The sequence below is a fragment of the Diplotaxodon limnothrissa genome, linkage group LG7 (genome assembly GCF_057381915.1).
Source record: "Diplotaxodon limnothrissa isolate DT_005_m linkage group LG7, D_limnothrissa_male_GT1.1, whole genome shotgun sequence".
Classification (NCBI taxonomy): Eukaryota; Metazoa; Chordata; class Actinopteri; order Cichliformes; family Cichlidae; genus Diplotaxodon; species Diplotaxodon limnothrissa.
In genome coordinates this window covers 27377798-27402737 of record NC_140602.1, presented here as the reverse complement: position 1 = coordinate 27402737, position 24940 = coordinate 27377798, and the positions used below count along the sequence as shown (strand labels likewise).

At 38.5% G+C, this 24940-nt stretch overlaps 1 protein-coding gene across 2 annotated transcripts; it reads right to left on the bottom strand.

Annotated features, from left to right (window-relative positions):
- Positions 1-1014: 1014 nt before the first annotated feature.
- Positions 1015-24897, bottom strand: ppp6r3 (protein phosphatase 6, regulatory subunit 3). Of its 2 annotated transcripts, none has more exons than XM_085359514.1 (25): positions 24717-24897; positions 19966-20137; positions 19545-19778; positions 18612-18798; positions 18326-18463; positions 18027-18092; positions 17493-17605; positions 17015-17128; positions 16594-16720; positions 16254-16406; positions 14990-15139; positions 14727-14791; positions 14507-14622; positions 13928-14013; positions 13266-13352; positions 12619-12716; positions 10514-10568; positions 9999-10129; positions 8865-8980; positions 8048-8240; positions 7821-7918; positions 7399-7594; positions 4230-4337; positions 3224-3298; positions 1015-3085 (listed from the first exon to the last, which is right to left on the bottom strand). In XM_085359514.1, the coding sequence occupies exons 3-25, from the start codon at positions 19769-19771 to the stop codon at positions 3034-3036; spliced, it is 2751 nt and encodes a 916-aa protein (XP_085215640.1). In that variant the 5' UTR covers positions 19772-19778; positions 19966-20137; positions 24717-24897; the 3' UTR covers positions 1015-3033. The 2 variants fall into 2 exon arrangements, with proteins under 2 accessions (XP_085215640.1, XP_085215641.1); XM_085359515.1 differs by having other exon boundaries at positions 3224-3295.
- Between the last annotated feature and the right edge of the window lie 43 nt (positions 24898-24940).

Below are 24940 nucleotides of genomic sequence, written 5' to 3'. Positions count from 1 at the left end.
TGGAGGCTCCTCTCATCCTCATCGTTTGTGTATATTACGCACACACCACAACTTCCGGAGCGAAATAACCGTTAGGAGGATGGTTTGAAGCCGCGTAGGAAAACTCAGTTTTCGGTTTTAAAACCGGCACAATGACAAAGGCGTGTTTATCATTTACACTGGAAGCACAAGTGTGTCATGTGGTCTGACATGAGCAATTAAACACTGCAACCCCTGATGCGCCAACTCCAAAAATTCTAATGGAGAAACATCTTAAAACCTCTGTTAACTTTAAACACAATGATTTCTCACATTTACCGTAACGCTGCTAATTAGGTCTCGGTGATACTAGAGGTTTTGTGCAAAATGTGGTGCTGGTCTTCAAAGCAAAGCCCAAGAGGACAGGAAAATGGGTGCGATTACCACCATTTAATATACATCAGTATATTAAACCGACTCGAGTTTCCACTGACAGCTTTAATCTAACAGAAAATGGGTTGTGCCTTTGACAGTCTAGAAATATGCACAACTGAACAGAGCAGTGAATGTGAACCATTACCTGTAAACCTCTCATTTCATCTCCAATCCTGGTACAGAAAACCAAGTCACAAAACCATTTTCCTTAGGAACCACGTTTCAACTAATTTGGTGAGAGCAAAGTAAGGGGTTAAAGCAAAGAAGAGAAGGCAAGTTGAAGTCTGTTTTTTTACCATCATATTATCTGCAGCTTCTTATTCTAAGTCAGGTGGTTACACAGCAGTTTAGGTTGTCCAGGTGTCCAAGAGAAAGAACAGAGCTGGAAACTAGCATGGCAAGTCCACTTTAAAATCCTACAAGTATTGGTGATTGGTGCATTTAGTGCTCAATACAAGAGTCAAACCTGTGTGGACACATTCTGCAGTAATAGTGCCAATCAAGATAAGCCAGTGTTTGGTTTTGCCCAGGGCACCAACGGTTGGTCAAATTAAAAAAAACAAAAACCAAACCAAAAAAAAAGAAAGTTAGACACTTATAATGTTAAGAACCCCCCAAACACAACATACACCTCAGGATCCAGCTGCCACCTCTAAAACTGGAGACCAAAATAAATCAAACCATTTTCCAAATAATGCTTTATGAATGTGGTTTTAAAGTGAAGAACGATTCCCAACAAAACATTGATGAACAAGAATGAAGTCAATGAAAATAGAAATAAAACTGTTTCAAACTTGGGTGCTTTACTCAAGCTGGACCTCCTGCTCTGCAGGAATAACTTACACATGAACACATACCAGACGCTAAAACACTACAGAGCGTCTGATGTGATAACTGTAAAAGTAATCCTTATCATTTTATCTTAAAAACTTGCAGGTAAAAAGTAAAATGTCACCATTCATATTACAAAGTAATCTAGCAGGAATGTTTGCTTTCATTGATTAGACTGGCTGACAGAGTACATCATTTGAAGTCACCATTAAACTTTTTTGCCCAAACTTTCTACAGCAGTACCTCCACCTCACCCACTGTACGGTCTAAACAGTGTCACCTGCTGGCACACAGTCATTGGCTGAAACAATTTCACCTGATTGTCACATGTAAGCCCATGAGGGTGGACACAAGGCAATCTTGCAAAAGGTAACGCAGAAAACACACAGCTTCCACATGATGTATGAGGCATGAAAAGTGCTGTCCCTAGCACACATTAGAAATTATGTATTGCATTCAATGGGAAATCACAAACTCAAACCTTTTTATAGAGTATGTGCGCTTGAGCTGAACAGTACAGATATTGACTTAAAAAAAAAAAAAAATCATATTTTGAAAACCAACACTTTCTTACCTATAGAGGAAACCTCCAGAGCCAAGCCTTGCCAGTCAATATCTTTCTAATGCCGAGATGGTGGGACTACACACAGTAGCTCCATCTGCTCGCCCTCCACAGCTGACAGAGTTACAGACTGTAGATTGTGTAGCTGTTTGGGCCTACCCCATGTGGCAGCTGTGTGTTTTGGCAAAATGTATTTATTTATTATTAAATAAATGTATCCTCTACTTCTGTGTATAGTTTGGCAATTAAATGCCTTTCAATTTTACTATAGTAGCAGGCTGAATTGACAGTTCTGCACATTGGAGATGAATATTCAACTTGGAACGACATTTTTAAAAAATATAATGCAATCTAAAGGGAGACCCAGCAAACTGAAAACCAGTTATCTGAAGAGCACTTGCGATAAAAACAAAAAACGAACATATTCTTAATGCATTTATAGCTCCTAGTTTAGGTTGTGGTGACAAACATCTCCTCTTTAGCCTTCCAGCTGCGAGGTAAGAACCTAGTTAGCATGAAAGCAGCCAGTAAGAAAGAGACAGTGTTGGTATATCTCTATGGTCATTTTTTTCCCCTTTTTGTTACTACAATCTCAACTCCATAATAAATTAGAAAGAAACATACCAAAACAGCTCAAATGTTATTCAATGCAGAAGATCACAAGAGAAAAATCATTTGCAATTAGCTGCAACAAAAATAAAACTGTTTCAATTGGTCAGAGCAGCTCTGCTCAGAGACAGATCAACGGTGGGGGAGAAATTTTAAATATAGCTCTAACTTGAAGTGTCAGCCTGTTATGCAGCCAATAACAACAACATGGTGATTGGTTGATCATGAATCAGCTATTCCTCTCTGTGGTAATTCAACTTATGCTTCTGTATACATTTTCCTTTTATAAAATATTTTATTCATACAATCATTTCCTTAACCATCGCAACATTACTATTTAATTTTGGGAGTCAGGATATCAGTCACACATCACCTCCTAAGTACAATAGTATATAAACAAATGCAGAAAAAAAATTATTCCGTATCCATTTGAGTGTCTCTCATTTTACTTCTTAGTCCATCTTGTGTCTGTACACCTGTCTGCCCATTTGTCTTTCAGTGATGAGACGATGGGAGTATTGCTGGTCCTGATGGGGCATGTGGTTGGAACAGCTGTGAGCAGCAGCCTCTGCTGGCTGACCAGGAGAAAGGCCCTGCATGGCAGAACAGGCTGGCCATTGGCAGGCATTAAGTGACTCTCATGCTGGCCCGTTTACAGCTGGCTCAGAGGACACAGAACTTCTGTCGAGCCTAGAAAAGAGGAATGAGATATAGATACGGAACCTTTTGAAGACAGAAGGAAATATCACTGCATAAATGAAGACTATGAAGAGACTGATTATATTCTAATGAAATTCAAACTTGAATCACAAAGGCAGTCAGACTTACTTGGCCTCCTCTGTGGGGGACATTTCTTCCAGAGGACCATTGGGTAGCTCCACAATGGGCCGACATTTCTCACTACTTGCCAGGACACGAATAAGGAGAGAAACACAATATATTCAGTTTACAATACCAGAACATGTGAAACTGTTTAGAAAAGGCTGTAATGGAAATCAGCTCAAGATAATTTGTATCTTGCAGCAAAACAGTTTTGTCTTGTCATTTATCAATTCCTACACCTATAATTTCTTAAAAATAAATAAATTCCAGTCAATAGAGCAACTGACCAAGCTCTGATTGGCCAGGAGTTATACTGAACTTATTTTCTGGGTGCGATGCTCAACTCGACTTAAGAGGTTTAGTTACACGAGGAGATCACTCAGTCAGGATTTCTCCCCCAAACCCCAACTATCTCTAACTGTTGGCATAGAGCCCAAAGGAGCTGTCTGCCATGCAGTTTTAATACCTCATTCACTGAGCTGATGTAAAGCAGACTTTGAAGGTAATCTGGAACTATTCATAGACTTTAAATGACCTGCTTTCTGGAAAAGGTCTAATCCAATTGAAAAGGGAAGGAAAGAAGTTGTTTACTTTGTTGTTAGGCTAACTATTTTTTAATCAAAAGCAATTTACTAATTTTTAAATCACATCTTTTATTTTCCAGGCTCATATTTAACCAAAATGGAAAGGCCTGCAATTATTCACAGCTCAGAGAAACGTGGGGCACTGACATAGCTGCTAGATGCATCTGGATGGCGATATAACAGAAATGATGAATGTGATGATTCATTACTATTAATGCACTTGAAGTTATGAAGAAACATAATCTGACTATCAGATTCTGCAAGCACATCTGATAGTAGCAATGAATACTGCAAAGTCCTGCACATTTCAGGGACAAATGTGTGACGGACGACCGCTGAACACTGCAGAGCACGTGCCGACTCTGGCTTTTTATAAGACAAAAACAAACTTAAGTAGTGACTGTGAGACTGTGTGTGCTATATCTGACCCAGTTTTAGGACAGCAGGCTGTGGCTGAGCTGTTGATGCCTGCTCTCTCTGACTCCACATACTCCACTACTGAGTACTTCTCTGAAGAAGCAATCTTCTCTTCCTCACTGGAACACACAAGTACACAGCATATGCATTAATACATTGGTATGAATCCCTTCTAATTAGTCACTTTTTCCACAGAACCACACCAACCATTACAACAGTGAGATGTCAACAGTGAAGCATGCTGAACTGACTGACAGAAAGAACAGTAAAACAAAGGATGGTCATGTCGAAATGGAACACCTCTGATGTCTATGTAGGAAAAGCATCAAAATGTACAGCAAATGGAGAAAGTCAACAGATTGGATTGTTTAGCTATGATAGTCTTTACTTTGTTGCTAGCAAGCAAACAGTAAACAGGCCTAGAGACTGATTAGACCAAAATTGTTTGTACCAGCCGTCAGTCTTGCTTTGTCTCAGAGAACCACCAATCATCTTGATGAGGCCTCAATCAAACTAAAAACACTCACAAACATCCAAATCTATTCAAACATTTAAAAAGGTGCTATATAACGGGTACCCAGAATGTGTAAAATTAGAAAACAAATGTTTATGGTCTCCTGTTAAAAATCTGCAGTCAGTTACATGTTTTAAAAACAGAATTTTACAATTTCACAAAAACATTCAAACTCATATAGTCATGCTTGTGTAAATGTAATTTTAGTCAAGTACCAAAAAAGAGAAAACGTTACTTTCTGGAATTTATAGTACAGAAAAACAAATACATGTTGTTTTGAAATCTGATTCAATTAGCAACACATTAAAGCACAAATCTTTCTATTTGAATCTACCTCAGTTATTGTTATATTTAGAATGGTTGTATTTAGGGCTGTGCAATATGACCAAAATCTCATATACCGATATAATACATTTATCGTCCTGACAATGGTATAAATCACAAAAATGTAACATTTTATGTAAATTCTGGAATCTCGAGCAACTCAACTTGCGTGAAGTGTTTCCAGCTGGGCGTCCTTTACCTGGAGTCCAGTGTTTTAACCGATGCATGAAACTATACATTTTTAGACATAAGTTGTAACGGCCATCGTTTTCTTTCAAAGTTTGAGTCGAAGGTTTATTTTTTAGCACCTGACGGCTCTTTTTTGCTTCTCATCCGTAAACTTTCTGCATACCCTTTCACGTGATTCAGTTTATTTTGAAAAGTCTCAACAGGATCAAACAAGTGGACAGCGGAGCCACTCGATGGTTTTACCGTCGTTGTTGTTGCTAACAACAACAACAACAACAACAACAACAACAACACATAAAGACAGGCGCTTGTCCGTCCGTAGTGTGGTTATATTAAATATAAGAGAAAGAGAGAACTTTAAGAAATTAAGATAGCCACTACAGTGATCATCAAAATGATGAAAAAATATTGCTGTAAACAGTTTATTTTACGACACCACGAAACAAACGATAGCGTAAAATGAAACGATAGACGTTTTTATATTGTCATCCGATATACATCGTTATATCGAACAGCCCTAGTTGTATTACAGCCAATATCAAATTTTGTTTTATTATGTGAAGAGTGAGCTGTGACGTGTACATGTTTTTATTCTGTATTAAAGTAGTTTTTCAGTCAGAATACAATCACCACATTTTGCTTTTGTATTTTGCAAAAGTAGTATTGTTTTTCTCTCTAATAAGTCACAATCGCAGGATGGACACACTGTCTATTTGCTAAAGCCAAAAAAATAAGGCAGCTATGGGAAAAGCACACCAATGAAACAAGCATATGGAGAAATATATTTAGAAAGCTGTATGTAACCAATAAAAATCCAACTGAGGCCACTTCAGAGAACTGGTTTCTACTTTGGGCCAATTTCATCTGGAACATTTCAGCCAAGAATGAGATTGTGTTGCAGTGTTAGAATAAAAGTAATCTGAATAAGATCAAGGCAAAATTAAAAAGGAAAAAAAAAAAAAACTGCACTAAAAAAAAAAAAGAAAAGAAAGAAAAGAAGAAAAACACACCTTTGATAAAAACACATGCAGAATGGAGATAATGAAATAAACAAACAAGGAGTTGAAACCAAAGAAGATCAAAATTCCGAAAGAAAAGTTGGTGGTTGACGTGACAACAAGACTACATCACGGCTGCAGGCTGATCTCTGATTGGCTGTACATACCGATAAGATTTCAACACTCTGAAGAAGACCACACCCACAACGCACAGCAAGAGAGAGAGGGGAAGCTCAGATTGTAAGTGTCGCTCAGTTCATTACACTGCTGTTATCAACTCAGGCAGACAGACAATATGATGCAGCATCAACAAAGGGACGGAAGGACAGAGGACAACCAACTTTAAAACCTGACTGTTCAGGAAACAAGGATTTCACCATGAAAGGGACTTTTTATGAGGCACTTTTTAAGCTTGTAGGACAGAAAAGTGGCATTCAAAACTTGGTATCCCCAGTTTGTGTAAGGCAAGACCTCAGTTACTTTGGATTTTTGAACATCAAATGGCTATCAAGGAGTAAAACACAAACAAACTAGTGTTCAAATATCAACCCCAATCCCCCCAAAATCCTATTTTCTGCTGTCCACATTATCATGTCACATTACACTAACCCATGACAGGGCACACAAATTAAATGTCACAGGATCTATAGTGGTTGTATCTAAAGTCTCAAAACACCAATAGTGTAAAGAACTTATGTTAGCTACAGTCACTACAGTCTAGACAGCGGAAGAAAGAATAGTCAGTGTTAAAAACTGAATCAGTTTATAGGCCCCTTTCTTTATGGCAGTGCAATGGACCAGGTCAAGTAGGAATCATTTATCAGATCAGCCTCTAATCCTCATTGAGGCACAGATAACTAAACTGGGATTGTATTCATAAATAAGTAAATTCTTAAAGTGATAACAATTTTTAAGAATTTACACTGACTACAGCCTAGTTAAGATGAGTTATTCACAAAGTAGGACTACCTCAGTAGCTTAAGAGTTTTTCTTCTGGCATGAAGCTACAATGAGCCAGCCCCGCATCCCATAAGAGACACCAGTTAAAACCAGCCAACCCATGCCTATAATCACAGAATTCCAACTGGCACTGGCACCACTCTCATCACCATAAGTCTGAAGCGTAATTCTTTTGTGTGCAAGTGATTCTCGAACCTCTTGAAAACGGCGGTCTCAGTCTTGGCATCAACAGTGAGACTGACTGTTTCTTTCATGGAGCCATTGATGACCGTTTCTGTGATGCTGCGGTGCTCAGAGCTAGATGCTTCCTCCTCTGCCTTAGAGCTCCCACAATCACTAGGTGCAGAGGCAGCTGGAGAAGCCACACTCGTGCCCAACCAGCCATCACAGTCTGAGGGATGTTAAGAAATGTGACATTAGGTGTCAGGTCTAATCAATCAATCAACGTCAATTAGACTGATTTAGCATCAACAGCTACCTCAACATGGGTTACATTCACCCCTAATATAAGAAAGATATAAGAAATATAAGAAACATCATCAAGTTCAGGAAATTCTGGATACTTCCCTTGTCAGATGACAAGAATACTCAAGGACATGCATTTGTGCATATCTCACCTTCAGACTGCATGGGTGCGTTAACCCCTAAAGGGTCAATTGTTTCTATACTGGTTTCCATAGCAACAGGAGAGTTGCATCTCAGGGGGTCTTTGGGGCTGAAAAATAAATATAAATTTATAAAGCACTTTCAAGTTTCACGGCTATCTTAAACACAAATTATTTATTCCAGAAACTGCAACACTGCAGACAGAAAAACAGACCCACGGTAAGTCAGGACATCTTACCTGACAGGAGTGAAGTTGGAGAAATCAGCCCAGCCAGTTTCTGAGTTTGAGTTAGCTGCAGGAGAGGAGCTCCATGCTGTATCAGGGGAGGTGGAGGGAGAGGATGGAGCTGGGTTGCTGGGGTTGGAGTTTGAAGCTGTGGATGTACCCGTGTCCATAGGGATATCATCAAAATTTGCCGTCCACACTGGGCCTAAACAAACAAACAAAAACAACAAAAACAACCCCAAATATATACGTTTTAATTCACGCATAAACTGAAAATAACTCCAATTAATTATAGTGATTAATTATTCGTGATTACACAATGCAATGCCTACATAGTGAGGGGTTTTAAAAAATAAAATTAAAAAAAAAGTAAAATACTGCCAATTTTTTTTTTACTGGCTCAGTGTTTGTTTGTTTTTTTAAATAAATAAAAAAAAACAACATAATTTATTGCTTATTGCGCAATTTATTGTTGATATTATTTAAATATGCTTTAGTATGTGAAAAAATACATACTAAAAACATGCCAGTTGGAAGCGGCCATTGTGGAGAAAATGAAAGCAACTGTTACTGATTCTTCGGGGTTGATCTAAAGGAGTTGATTTGATTATTCAGTCGAACTGGGAGGGGTTAAAACTCAGCTGACAGCAATCTACTGACCAGCAGTGAGATTTTACACTCTATAACTTTAAATTAATCTTAGTTTAATCTTGATCCTAAAATCAAGTTGAGGCAAAACATAAAATAAATAAAAACGCTTGTGACAATTTGTCATTAGGCTACCACTGTGTACTTGAGTCTTACATGTGGTTGTCTCAAAACCACTAACCTGTGTCAACTTCCATTCTGTCATCGTTGCTGGGGTTGGAAGCTTCAAACTGATCCCTCTTCACGTCCTCCTCCTCCGAGTCTGTGCTCTCCTCGCTGTCTGTGCTGCCTGAACTCCTGTGATGGACAGATCAAGTATTAGAATAAAGATCTGAGCTGTCCTCTTTATACTGTGAGTGAGATTAAAAATAAATAGATAAATAACTAAATAAATAACAGAATATACAATTCAGCAGGAATTGATATCAGGATTTTATTGATACAGCTTAAATAAACAGGCTGCTCTGGTGGCGTTTTGTAAAACAATTTATCTATATATGCTCCTATATGGAACTTACAGTTCACATAAACACATTTTTTTGTATTTTTGCATAATAAGTATGTAATGCTGGCCTTGTTGACCACTAAAATATGTATTCAGAGCCATACGACCTTCACCTTTCTCATTTCCCTCATCTTTCCATTGTGAATGAATTTGTGTGTGATTTACAACTAACACTGACAAACCTATAGATGTTTCTTATCCAAGTACTGATGACATTATTCATATTATGTTGATTTTAAATATTATAACGATTATTATTACCATTGTATTAAAAATACTGAAGTAACAAGCTGATAATACAAAGGTTTTTTGATGACTACAGCAATGGTGATACAACTACCACTTTTCTAAAGCAATCACACAAAAAGCAAAAAACTCTAAACACAACAAATTATCCTTAAACAAGACTAAAAAGTTTTACAAATAGCTTCTGACATTGATGTTAATAAAAATGAATCACTATAAGATCAAATACAGTGTCCATATGAATTCATGAGAAAACCTGCTATATCATTCCTACCACTTGAATGTTTTAGTTGTTCAAAATCTGGTGGCACATGGTTCACATCCGTACCAGCTTGCTCTCACAGCACTACAACTATGCCCATGTTTGACTTGATAGTCCTGTTTAATGCTATCAAATGAAGGCAACCCCGCCCCCTTAATGAAAACATTAAGTAACAAATAATTTAAAAACAAGTGGAAAGATAGTATAATGAGGCCATTAAGGTTAATTCAGTAACTCAATTCAGTTCAGTTGCAAAAAAAAAAAAAAAGTTCAGTTTCTTGGTGCATGTGTGTCTGACTCACCTGGGGCGTCTCTGTGCCTCTGGTGCAAAGGTGACATCTTTTTCATCCCAGATATCGTCTTCATCTGAACCAGCATCTTCAAACTGCTGGATTTTCTCCTTACAGCGTGCCTCAAACAAAGCGATATTTGCCTGGAGAAAATTTACACACATGTCAAAATTAGAGTGTCATCGGTTGTGCTTAAAGCACATGCACATACAAAGTAAAGTCTTACAGAACAAAACCCTAGGCTGTGAAGCATTCACTTAGAAAGCAGGCCTCAGGCATCTTTCACAGCATTATGCTGTCATTTCTTTTCCTGAAGAATACCTAGAGGCTTGTTTGAAGTACAAAAAAAAATTACTTCAAGGTTTGTATTCTACAGCAGTTTTATTTTCTCACTTTCTTGTCATCTGCTTCCAAATTAATATCAACATCAGGATATGCACATCATGCCTTTAAAAATATTTTAACTAATTCCAGAAGAGTTTTACTCTCAACATTATGAATTTTAGATTAATAATCAAAGTACTTACACTTTCATTTGTATTCAGTGAAAAATTGATGTCTGATATTCTATCAAAGGGAATACTGCAAGGTTAAAGAGAGAGAGTTTTATTGAGTTAGATTTGTTAGGCATCCACATACAGACAAGCAACAAATTAAAGGAAAAACCCCAGATTCCCTCCTACAATGGGGGAATCTTTTGGCCGTTGCTGTGGGAGACATTTTAGTTGTAGAGTGATCTTTTTTTTAAACCAGTGATGAAGCACTCCCAATGATGCAAGTTGTTGCCGAGATGTTAATGCTCCCATCCATAGGGAAAGAATGGCTTTAATAAGTATGACTGATGTGACTCAAACACCATGACCTTTAGCTGCCAGATTCAAAAGCCAGCTGAACTTTTGGCGTCATCAAAACGAGGGAATATCATTTGTGCTGCTTAACCACTGTGTAGAATTTCATAGACTTGGACAAACAATGCCAAGTCACACTGCTGGCACAACACCTTATCAAGACACTTGTTTTTCCTTTAACTCGTCTCCAAATGACCCCACACAGACAAATTCTAGGACACAGCAAAAGTTTGTTTAATATTTCAAGCAGCCAGTACAAAATAAACAACTTTTAATCACCACCTGATTCTTTATGTCCCCGTTCCATGTTTTAAACTGACCAAGCTAAGAAAAGCTACATTTCCAGGTAGAGGAAACAATGCAGACAAGGAACCCAACATTGTTAGTCTCTACTTTGATATTCTGATGTAGTCACATAAGATTTTGCTGAAAATTTACCATCCACTAAGCAATCACTTTTTGCCCAAGCATGGTTTTTTTTTTTTTTGTTGTTTTTTTTATTGTTAGCCTAGTTCTAACAAAGATGAAAATACAATAAATATAAAACTCATCATGCATATTGCAGTTGGATATACACTATTGAAACAACTAATAATGAAGGAATTATCTATGTTTTTCACCTGTGTGACCACTTATAATAACTTGCCAACATCTGCCCTGTATACAATGCACTGTTCTTTTACAGCAAAGAAGCAGAGGTTTTATGCTGTGTACATCTCTACAGGAAAGTCAAGTCCTCTCTTTTTTTAGGCTACATCAGATATGTTCCAGGCATCATGATGGAACAGGAGGCACACCACTTTAGACACTTTAGATTAGCTAGAGCAGAAGCATTATCAGGTACATCAGTTAAAGACCTCAGTGAATAACAGCTTTATTTTCTAAAAGAGATCTCGCCAAATTTTCATTACACTAACATTAAATAATATTATGCTTAACAGAATTTGTAGAGGTCATGTCTGTGGTCAATGTGCATTTTCAGCCTTTCTGGGAAACATTCAATCACTGAGGTAGGTTGGTCAATGCTATGGGTCCATTGTATTTATGCATCCCCCATGTATGAGTCTTATGTTTCTAACAAGCATGCTTTTCGACAGGTGTTCATATAGCTACCTACTCAGAGCAGATCTTTTCTTCCTAAGCGCTTTACTGATGCCATTTTTTTTTTTTTAAATTAAAGCGGAAGAAAAGAAAGTAAAAAGAAAAGTTATTCTTGTAACTAAAAGTTACAAGAATAACTTAAGGTCACCAGAAGCCTAAGATTATGTAAGAAAGCTGTACTTCACTGATCCACTCCCAGGCATTTTGAAAAACAAGTGACATAAAAGGCAAAACCACAAGCATGCCCATTCCAGCTCACCCTAAGAAAGACAGAAAAGAGGCAGCCCACGACAGCAGAAAAAGGTGGATATGATTTCTTCTTTGAGCCAATTTTTGCCTTTGACGTGATCATTGTACCAGGCTAATGATAAAGCATAAAATGGTGTCGCTGGTGATGACATTTCTTTCTATATAAAAATGAAAATCTAAATTACTCAGAAAAAAAAGCTTTATGCTTTTTAAATTGAGTTTAGGGCTAGAATGGAAATCCTTCACAAGCCAATGAATGACTCAAAATTAAGAAATTAAATTGAAGACCTTTATTTTAAAAGTCATATGCAAATATTCTATAACTGAATGAATTAACAGTGAAAAAAAATGACCCACCAGCTTGTAGTGTAGTGTGCTGTACCTTTTGTGTTACATGGTAATACTTAAATAGCAAATGTAGGAAAAGTACTCACTCCACAACATCGTCCTGATCAGCAAACTCTTCGTCATTGAAGCCAAACTGCTCAATAAAATTGGACGTCATTTGTTGCATCTGATAATCAGAAAAGGCCTGGCAAAACCCAGGACCAACGATAATGATATACTCTTGGCTCTACACCAAAAATGTCATTACTTGCAGTACAAAGAACATGTATACACATACTATATTCACACACACATAACATACATTAGGATAGATGTTTAAAGTACATTCATTTTTGAATTTTCTACTGCTACACTGATGACAGAGTTATTGTGCAGGACCCATGGACACAGAGTACCCACTGAAATCAACAGCTGGCCAAGTCAAGGGGGAAGAAGAAAAAAAACCCCCAAAACAAACAAAGTAACCTGATGCACTTTGGAGGACTTCAATTTCTCTTGTGAAGCATGAAGTGGACAAAATTTAAAAAGAAGTTGACATGTATGTACTGCACATTTAAATTTCCTAGGGTCCCCCCCCAATCATCGAAAACACTTTTGACAATAACTTTTAATATATAGAAGGTTTTGATTTGGCCCCCTAGGCAGAAAGGCTACCTCTACATGAGCTGGGTTTATGTGCCCATGGGTCTGCTTTGTGTGCCTTCATCCATTTGCATCTGTGTTTAAATCTTACTTGTTGAAGAGACGAGTCTTGGTGAAAACCACTCTCTTTAAAGTCCACCTCATCATCACTGGAAGAATGGATGTGGTGTGTATTTACCTGAGAAAACATGACATTTAATACAAAATGATCTCCTGCTTATGGAGTGCAAAGAGTGCCAAAATTAAATAACATAATCATTAAACTATAATTTCTGCTTACATTAAAATTAGAAGTACACTTTTATTAAAAATATAATTATTTCACCATTTTATCATCTCATGGTTCCTGTGCTACAGTGCGTCATGAAATACTGAAACTGTCACAGCAGGTTGTCAACAGACCCCAACATCTGACCTCACCTTTGACTGGAGGATAAACATTGGATAGAATTTACTTAAGTGCTATATACAGGTGATGCTTAGTTCATGCTTTGTTCCCAGGGAAATCAGTCTGGCTGACATTAAAGTTCAACTTCATAATAACTTACTGACTCTCAATGTCTTGCTGGACAGTATATTTTAAACTGAATCATTGGCTCATCTTTTCCTCGTTTGTCCTAGCAGTTTATTTTCAATTAAAATTTACATTAAAAACATTTTAATGCTATGCCAAAACACTTTAGCTGTTAAATGGTTCAGCATGAAAACAAACCTGAAAGCTTTACTATTTTTCATGTTCGTGTTGTTACTCACCAAGTCAACAGTGTTTCTTTTGTTTGTGTCAGCCAGCTGTCCAGAAATAAAAGATTCCCATTTTTCTCGATCCTCTGCAGGGAGCTCTGTCACAGACATGAAATTTATATAGACACAGACACACACACACTACATCAACATAAAGAGCACAGCTATCAAAACTACTGGCAGAAGACAGTGCTACCCCCTGAGCCCCTTTACAACAAAGTAGAATAACAATGTTATTCTCAAATTATGGGTAAGCACATCTCTCACTTTATTTTCAGTTATGATTTTAGTGTCCAATAATTATAAAACCCAGATAATAAACAAAACATTCATGCTCCAAATTCTATTCCACAGTTTCTTGTGTTTTAAAGCCAGCTCTTCTCTTTCCCCTCACATGGAAGTGCTTTTTGTCCTTCCTAAAATACGAGTGTAACGAAGGGGAATATGAGCTAGGGTTTAGAAACGTTAGTGTGCTGATGATGATGTGTTCCTGGTCAGTATGAGACCTATCGATGATAAACCTACACTTTACAGGACAGTAACAACACATGATGGTGCTAGATGAGCACTCAAAGAAATGTAATTCCTCACCAGAGATGAGCTGTTGTATTTGCGGCCCATTAGGGCCTTTGTCGCAGTTATGAACTATAGAGTTGGCTATTCTGGTCAGGTGACCCATGTAGCCTCGTCGCCGCCCACCTTCTGCCCTAAAACAAGGTTCAATAGTAGTATTAGCATATTTAATAGGGTGCTAGCGCCATGACCAATAAAACACAAGTATTATGCTTTTAGTGCAAACAAGAATACTTACTGTTCTTTCTCATTGGAGCTCCAGGCATCAATGATTCTCTGTATAAATTGGCACTTTTGAAACAGCTGGTGGAGAAAAACACAAGATACTAAATACACCAAAGAAATATCTGACAGACAGCTCACGTGACGTATAGTTAACTTCCAAGTCTGTTGCTCGTATAGGCCTGTATAAACAGGTTATGGACACATATACATATGTGTATTTATACACACACACACACTAAAAAGTGTGGTTTTCCCCTTCTAGTATTTCAATCTTACATGTTTGATGAGGATGCTTTCCTTCACGTGTTCTGCCTCTGTGTCTGGTTGGATGTCTATGGGGGCAGGAGGCATAGCCAGTATCATGGCTGTACAGATTTCCACCTGAATGTGGAGGAAGTTGTTCCAGATGTATTTGAAATACATATCCTGTTGAGTAAAACAAAAACAAGTACAAAAGGAGACGCATTAATAATGGATTGGATTTATATAGCGCTTTTCAAGGCACCCCAAGTGCTTTACAATGCCACTATTCATTCACTCTCGCATTCACACACACTGGTGGAGGCAAGCTACGGTTGTAGCTACAGCTGCAGACTGGGGCAGACTGACAGCAGCGAGGCTGCCATATCGCGCCATTGGCCCCTCTGACCAACACCAGTAGGCAGTAGGGTAAAGTGTCCTGCCCAGGGACACAATGACCAGGACAGAGAGCCCGGGGATCGAACCGGCGACCTTCCGGTTACAGATGCGCTTCCCAACCCCCTGAGCCACGGGTCGCATTAGTAAACCGACGGACAGAATAAAACTAGGGGGAACCACAACCAAAGGTTTTTCAGGTTTTTTTTGCCGACATAGCTGACACAAACTATGAAGGAAAAAATCTGTCATGTCTCCTCACAGGCTGAGATCTTATATCCGGATCATGGTGGACATGTAGGCTCCCTGTGCATTGCCACTATACATGACAAGTGATAACTGGATGGCCAGATTTAAGCTAAGTATTTTTTTTATTATTAAAAAAAAAAAATTTAAAAAAAAACCCACGAAAGCGATGTGTTGTGTGTCGTGCATTATGAATGATGCAGGCCGTTTGAAAATTCAGGCCAGCCACATTGCTAAAAAATAAAATCCAAAACAACAAAAAGTTAAATCATCCATTTTCTTCTGCTTATCTGGGGTTGGGCAGCGGGGAAGTCCAGACCACTCTCTTATCAGCCACCTCTTCCAGTTCTTCCAGTTTCCCAACAATGCTCCATCTGGTGGCAGATGGCTGCATAACATCGGGATGCAACAATTTACTGGGATTGGACATTGACTTGAATGGTGTGGAAGTTTGAAGTGTAGGGATAAAACTTTCTGTTAATTGTGCAAGTTAGGATTTTCAGATTTAGACCAAAAACTCTGAACTGGACTTCTGTGGAAAATTTATGCCCCAAAAAATTTTCAGAAAACTTTTGAACTTGTCTAAGATCGAAATTCATTGCATTGATTGTAGTCTCCGCCCCCACACCACACACCCTAAAAAGAAGATAGTACTTACTAGTATAACTCCAAGTGTGTTGAGGTTAATTAGTTCTGTATTGATGCTGTGTGTGTTGCTCTGCAACAGACTGGCGACCAGTCTGACCACATTGAGCCTGGTGTTGCCCACTGGAGGGTCCAGAACCCCCCATGTTGTCTTCATCATATTCTTCTGATGGTGGAAAGCAAAGTGTTTATCTTAACTACAAATGTCATTTTCCTTGGGATAAATAAAGTATTATCAATCAATCAATATTTGCAGACTTGGCCTGAAAAATATAACATAGTCCACCTATCTTCAACCTACAATCTGCAAATCTGCAAACAGAGCAATAGTCACAGCTGTAAATAGTCCTTACCTTTGGAGGTTCGAGTAGCAGCTGGTGAAAATCTTTGAGTCTGGGTCTCACAGCCTCGAGGATGCTGTGGTTCACTGAGAATGATGGATGAGACATCCCTGGGGGGCACTCCATATGACCCTCAAACCTACAACACATGTCCAGTCACATGAACTAGTGCAAAAAAGAAAACAAAACAATGTTGCCTTGCCAGTACAGTTTGGACCATGATTCAGACTGGGACTATATGATTTAAGGATCCAAATAGGAGAAGTAAACTTTGTATACTGCAATAAAGACAGAAAGAATGTTTGCGGTATTTAGCTCCCCATTTCAAGCGGTATTGTGTTGCTTAAAAATTGTTTAAAAATTGATTTATTTTAAAATCTCCACCCATGTCAAATTAAAAATATCAACTGGCAGATGAAAGGACAAGACATACGCTGGTCTCCTCGTCTCAAACAATGTGAGCAGGATCTGGATAACGCTGACAATTGCAGACTCGTTCTTTTCCTTGTCGAAGATATTAGAGAGCAGCTGCTCTACTGTCTCCTGCCTGAAGAGGAAGATAACAGACACTTAAATGAGGGAAAGCAGGTTTTTTGCATGGCAGAAAATGACAATGAAATCGAACAAAAACAAAGATAGACACAAGAGAATGATTTAAAGTTTGATCTGGTTGATCGTTATCAAAATTCACACCAATTATCTTATATCTGAGTTCAAAGGTTACGTCACAGTAAAACAAGAGCACTCAGAGCGTAACTCCCCAAAAGGACAAGGGCTATACTAAATGACACTTTTATTACAATACATTCCCTCTTATTGGGTCAAACAAACAAACTGAACCAACGACGTACTCATAGATAGTTTTATTCTGTACAATACTGACAAGTTCTCGTAAAGAAGCAAATACATACTTTTCAAGTGTGGACAGAAGTGGATCAGGTTCTGAAGAGCCCTGCACCTGGAACATCTGGTCTCTGCTCAGTCTAATGATCTCACAGAGTGACTGTGATGCATTGGAGTGTCTCTGTTTTCAAGAAGAAAAAAAAAAAATAAAACACTGCTAACCAGCTTTAAAAAAAAAAAAGCCCTCCAGTCTTGTATTTCCCTCCTGCTAGCTGACCAGGAGGCTATTTGTTGCAGCCCTCGATCAGTGAGCCAACTCTCCAATGAGGCTCTCATCCCACAGTCAAATAGAATGACTGAAAGTGCAGGGAAGAAAATCCCATCGGGAGAAACCCCCACCCGAACACCGCCTCTCACCGAGGGCACATAGGTACAGAGCCCAGCACCCCTCCAGGTGACTTTCTGCACTTTATATAGTATTGTTTAATACTGGTAAATATTACATCTGAATGTCTTCAATGATTAAATAAGTACCAGTATACTTCCTGACGAATACCCTGGTGAATACCGGAAGTACAGGGCAAAATATGTAAGAAACTCACATCTTCATCTTGAGAAGGTTGTATCATCTCCACCAGTCTCTGAATCACTTTCTCCTCATTCAGCCACTAATAGAAACAAAGAACTTTGTCAGGAAATCATAAAATTTCATTATTAAATAAAAAGGCTTCACAACGTTTCACCCTTTGCTGTCCACTTCATTCCTTAACATCAACTGAGAACGGTTAATAAACTATACCAGATGGCAATATAATTTAATGTGGACTGTAATATTCTAGTGTAAACTGCCTGAGAGGATATCATTTTTAGCAAAGGAGGGAACCATTTTGTTGTTACCCACATTGAGAACATCTTGTCGTAGCTGCTGTGGTTCGATGCAGGTGAGCATCCTGAGCAGCAAGTCCATGATCGCAGAGGTCCCGATGTGTTTTATCATCAAGTCTACAAAGTCTTCCTGCTTCCTCAAAAAATCAACTATCTTTAAATAAAAACAAGACAAGGTTTTGTCATACCGATTTAAACAGACTTTGTTACACCTATAAGTAGCAAAGCATTTTATCCTCTCAGTATTTTTACATGTTGGCATCATTGGTGAAAAGAAATAAATTAATAAATAAAAATCCTACCTGTTCAGGCTTGCGTCCTATAAGAATAGAAAGAACTTTGGAGAAGAAGCTGGCCAGGAGGGGGTTGAGGGGCGGCTCATTTTGGAGGAAACTGTACAATTTCATCAGCAGTTTTTCATCTTCTCCTAGTCTGTCATTGATCTGGCTCACATCTGATGTAAGCAGCTCACATGATATGTTGGGATACCTGAGGGGTTTAAAAAAAAAAAAAAAAAAAAAAAAAAAAAGGCCCTTTTAGAGTTTTTCCAATAGTTACAGCACTGCTCATTACAAAGCAGATAAATATTTAAATGCAGGAAATTCTAGAGGTATGAGTTCTTCTCAAAGTTATATCCAACCAGAGATCAAGAGTTTAAGTTTAGTTGCTTCATTTCACCAGTTTATTTTGAGAAAACACTAAATTACAGCAGCACTGCCACCATCGGTTCTGTAAGTAGTGTAACAGGAATTTTTTACAAACCTCAGTTATACACCAGACAGAATCAAACTTTTTTTCTTTTTTCTTCAGATTTCCATATTTCAAAAAACAATTTGAACAACAGATCAAAACAAGTGTAGATAATTCTCCTGTGAATTCATATAGCTCAAGTGGGAGCCATATGTCCAAGTAATACCATAGTATTTAAAGCAATGAGTGATTTTAAAGCAGACTACTGGATGTGAAGCTTTCCCAACTGGATTTTCCCACATAATCAGAAGTTTGGGGAAAAGCTCCCAAATCTCAGTTTGACCAATTTCTTCCGGCCTTGTGAACAAACTTGCTAACATTTCAACTTTTGTGGACATGTCAGCAGTTTGCTAGACACTGGAGTTACGCAACTTTGATTTAGCACCACAGATAAGTTTACAGAAAAACTACATCCTGTAGGTTAAATGTTCCTGATGTCAACATACATCTTCGTCAAACTGTGAAATTAATAACCATTTCCTTACTTGTATTTAACCTTTTCCTCAACATCAGTACTGGGTTCCTGTGTGATAAAGGTAACCAGGTCCTCCATACACTGTGGTCTCAGCAGGAAGTCCACAAGTTTGTGATTCTGGGCCTTGCACTCCTGCAGGACATCATCCTCATCCATTACCTCTGTAAGCGTCACATCCTCCTTCTCCAGCAGTGTGTCAATGTGGGATGTGGTGTGGAGGTCAAATTTCCAAAACATGTTGGTTCTTTAATACATACATACATACATATATATGAAAAAAGGACACAAATATGTTAAAACAGATTGTGGGCAAAAGTGAGTCATTAAAATGAGCACAAAAATGAAACATTATCAATCGAGATTCATCTAAGGGGCAATGATTTACTAAGGGATCACTCAATAATCGAGTAACAGTTCTTATTTCAGCTCACCTGTGAGTATGTTGGAGTCCTCACAGCAAAGCTCAGGTTAAAAAGAGGTTTGTTCTAGTCTTTGGGAGTTGTGGCCCATTCCAGGCTGACCAGACGGATGGGCAAGCAGGCAGATAGTGGTAATGGACACACTCACAAAAAGCGCACATACAGCAGTTCAACACGAACACACCTGTGGGAGAAAGACAAAAGCAGATGGGCATATATTAGGGCTGTGCGATATGACCAAAGTCTCATATCCCGATATAAGACACTTATCGTCCCGACACAGATATATATCACAAAAATTTTACATTTTCTGTAAATTCTGTGAATCTCGGGCAACTCGACTTGAGTGAAGTGTTTTCAGCTGGCGTCGTGTACCTGGAGTCCAGTGTTACATAAGTTGAAACAGCCACAGTTTTCTTTGTGAGTATTTATTACACGGCGTGCTGCGGGGAAAAGCCATCAAATCCGACTTTTTTTGACCCCATGCGACGCATATCCGATCATGGTATAACAGTTTGAACAGCACAAATCCAATATTTTCAAATCCGACCGGTGTTCTCACGGCTCTAGCGAGCCTAGCCCCCGGCTAGCTATAGAGCTAGTGGGTAACAGACGTCTCCGAAAACGTCGGAGCGCTTTTGAAAATATTTGGTGTCTTGATAAACTGAGCAGATATTTGAGGTTTACACAGCTACATTCTCGCCTGAAAATATGTTAAACGTTTATTTTGTGACCCAGAAAGAATAATAAGAGTAATATTAAAACTAACTAGCTGCCGCCATTGTTGGAAACTGAGCTGGGCCGCGCTATGAATTCTGGGACACAGCTTCTTCTTCTTCGGGGTTTAACGGCAGCTGGCATCCTTGTACATGCAGTGCTGCCATCTTCTGTTTCAGTCCGTTATTACACTCTTAAATCCTGCTACTTATTCCTGCGTCTTTTGGGATCTTACAAAGCTTCAAACGACGCGTCGACTATTAAACCAGTCGACGACGATTTTGATAGTCGATGTAATCGTGACTAGTCGACTAATCGTGGCAGCCCTAGTCGCATTAAATCAGTCTTTTACGTCACTGACACAAGACAGACGCCAATTATCAGCGCCGGAGAAGACAATCAAAAAGACATTGTGAGCGCTTCCTGGCCATCCAGTGAACAACCGGACCAAAAAAAAAAATAAATCAGAATTGAGCATTAAGACCTCCAGTGTGAACTTAGCCTTATAGTCAGCAGCATTTAGAAGTGCTTACATAACTTAAAGGCTTTAAGAATGCCCCCACCCAACATTTGGATCAGATATCCATCTCATCCTGACTTAAAAACCTGGACTGGATAGTGGTGACAACCTCCTGATCCATTTTACATTGTTCTGTGTTTACTACACACTGGTTGCTACAGAGAGCTATCATAACGTGGAGAATGCCAACAGGAAAGAACCAGCATTTTGGAGACATTTTACTGCTGCTACACAGATTTTCTTTACATGTTTGGAATAGGTTTTTTTTTTTTTTTAATTAAACAGTGGTCAAGTGAGTCAAAGAGACAATGTCAATGATGTATCAGTAGCCCACCTAAGGCCCAAGATGACTACCAGCTGAGGCTAACCAGCTGGCATTAAACACCAATAATAAGAAATCTACAATAACTTACATGCATTTAGAAATCTCACACATACAAAGAGCGACCTTTCTCTAGTTAAAGAACAAAAAGGCACAAATTCTCAATTATTACTATTTTAACCGTTCATCTTATATAAAAATAAATAAACTCCCCAGTCTCTTTCTCATCACCAACTGGGTATGAAGACTTGCATCTAGGCTAACATGATTCTACTACTTCATCTGTGCCTCATAATTAGAACTAGGCAATAAAACCAATTAATTATCGTGCAAAAAACTTTTTAATAGCAATATAAAACATGGTCATTATTAGGGCTGGGCCATATTATACCGTTCACGGTAATACCGGTATAATGTTAGGCAACGATAGGAAAATGAAATACCGCGATAGAATATGAGTAAAACGTGCATGTGCAGAGCCTTTGTTTTCATACGCACATGGCCGATTGTTGAGTGAAACAGATGAACCAGATTTGGTTTGTAAAAATGCTCCAACTTCAGTGATGTGGAACTGGTTTGGTGTTTGTCCGTCAGATGCAGAAGATGCAAGCGGCCGTCGTTATTGTCGTATTTGTCGGACTAAGATGCTCTTAAATCTGGGAGTAATCTGGGTCCTAAACTCCGTATCGTTCAGGTCAAACGAACACTGCAGCATCACTGAGAGTTAAAAACTGTCTAAATTCTTTCATCTTTAATAAAACGATCAGCATTGCTGCTTTACCAGGTGTAACTATGAAGTTTAACTTCCAGGCATCCATGAAAACAAAATTTATTACATTTAACAGAGTTAGAAGTTAGCTCGCTAGTTACCTAAGCATGATATAGCATGTTCTGACTGAGAGATTTCTGAAAAAATTCAAACGTACAGCTCTGCTATCACTTCCAACATAAATGAAGAGAGGAAACTAAACAGCAGTGACATTTGTAGGGTTACTGAAGTTGGGCTAGCTGGTATATAATGATGTGCTACGTGATCGCTAGCGACACAGCTATGTTAGCATAACATAAACAGTGAAGCTGGAGGACGAACACTAACACTTTTACACTTATAAAAGTTAACGTGAAGGTTCCTCATGGTTAGAGACAAATGCAATCGCATGGCAGGATGCTGTAAACGGACCAAACTTCAGTCAGGAGAACAACTGAGATAATCCATCCACAATACGAGGTTAGTCATTAATATACTGCAACAACATGGGAATAGAGCAGCTGCCAGAGAATTCAACATTAATGAATCAATGGTACAGAAGTGGAGGAAGCAAGAAGAATGAGTTTAATAAAGTTTGATTTATCTGACTGCTTTGTTTCGCTTAATTTGCCTTATAATCCCGTGCACCTTATGGTCCGAAAAATGCGTACTGCACACTGCAGTTTAATGTTGCAAAGCACCTCTTTTTAACTTCAGTGGATATTATACATGGTTATGCTCAGGATATGTCAGCCCATTTCTACTGGAAATGCCTTTTGGTTAAACTTTCAGCAAGGAATTTGCATTTGCACTGTTACATTTTTATAAAGCTTTAATGTACATAAAAACCAGCTTCTTGTTTAAGTGAAAATAAATGGAAGGTTGTCTTTTTGCGCTAGTAATGTTGTGGAGTTGTATTTTGACTCGCATCAATTATATCGTCAGTTATATCGTTATCGCAAATTTTCAAATATATATCGTGATAAATATTTTTGGCCATATCGCCCTGCTCTAGTCATTATAAAAGTGACAGCTCATTCAATCCATGTTTTGACAGACAATATGAAAAGCCAATGACAATGCCTGAAGTGCTGCTATTGGCTGGAATTAAACTAAGCTGCAATGTCCTGGTTTTTCCCATGTTAAGAATGTGTATAATACGAATACTCTGAAGGAAATGCTCTTATTTGTATACGTTTTTCAGTTTTTGTTGTCAAACAACTTCATGAACATGCAATAAAGATATGAAAAAGTGACAAACAATACCCATCAAGACCAATGTAAATACCCTCTATTTTCAAGCCATCTTTCAGTCCACCTAAAAGGTCTTCTAATTACCCGTTCTGTACCACAGACAACCTATAATCACAAGCTCACCCACTGTACAAAGCACCTTCCTACTTATATTCAGAACAGTGACTTGTTACCAAGAGACTGTAGCAACTGCGTGTAATAAACATAGAGGATACCGGCTGCTGTGACTCCCCAAACTACTTTGACAAATCAAGTGCGGCTAGACATCTGGATGCCGATTATATTTCTGCTATTATGAATTTTGTGTTAACTCAGCAATGCAACTGACACAAAAACTGCACTACACTCACACTATAAAACGCCTATATTTTGATAAAACTATCACTCCCCAAAACAGCTGAACATACGCCATAGAGCGAAAATAATAAAAATACCGTAGGCACATAAACATTACGAGCCCGTAATAAAATCAATCTAAATATCCACTCTACCTACATTTCAGGCCTATGTAGTACAACTATACACATGCAATAAGATATCACATTTTAGCTGGGTGGCAATACTTAGTATTCACCCAGAATCACCTGGTTCATCTGGGCTTGACTATCTGTTCCGAACCAACAGACTGAGCAGTTTTAAAAAAATAATAAGAATTTCCTTATGTGTAAAGGCAGTCATTTAACGCAATCGTTATTGGCTGTATTTAATTTCAGCTAACCAACCTTCGAAGGCAAAGTTAACGGTTAGCTTTAATTTCGGCTAAACACGGATCAAAACAGCAGCCTTTTTAATTCACGTCATTACCAGTTCGTTTACATCCTAAGGCCCAAACCTATCTACCACTAACGGTGCAGGCGTTAAAGACAACACACCGGTACAAGGAACGTCACTAGCTATTGTTAGCTAACCCCGTGCTATCGAACTCAACCAGTTACCCTAATATATGTCACATATGAGGGTAATATTAACTGGCTGACAGGTTTGACAATAAAATCAAAATATGATCCCGAGGTACCTTAAAACACTAATGTGTCATGTTAACGTTAGCCTCCTCTTAGCTTAAAAAAACCACAGCCTGACAGCGCAGTGATAAGATGGCCAAGTATGCTCTTTGCTAGCCAGCTAACGTTAGCCGGCTATCTAAAGACTGCTGGCTAATCGTCTCTTCAGCACCAAGTGTATGAGCTTGCAGTTGTACCTACCAATAGACAAGGGTAAACACCGACTCTCCAGCATGTAGCTTATCTTAACATTAGCCTCGGACCTTAGCGATACTAAGACAGAGCTAAGATGAAATTTTGGCAAGGAAAATAAAGCGTTTAAAACTGTTTCTAACAGGCGCGAAAATGTAGACCTTCGGAGAGCACTTTTCAAGATGGCGGTTCCGTCAACTTCATCGACCCCTTCCCCCACTCCAGCTGCAATG

What these genes read in the sequence shown, in the direction of transcription:
- ppp6r3 (XM_085359514.1), bottom strand. Translation starts at nt 19,771, where the DNA reads ATGTTTTGGAAATTTGACCTCCACACCACATCCCACATTGACACACTG. An exon ending in AATACAACAGCTCATCTCTG is followed by an intron (nt 14,014 to 14,506) that starts GTGAGGAATTAC and finishes TGTCTGTGACAG; the next exon opens with AGCTCCCTGCAGAGGATCGA. An exon ending in CGCACCCATGCAGTCTGAAG is followed by an intron (nt 7,595 to 7,820) that starts GTGAGATATGCA and finishes AACATCCCTCAG; the next exon opens with ACTGTGATGGCTGGTTGGGC.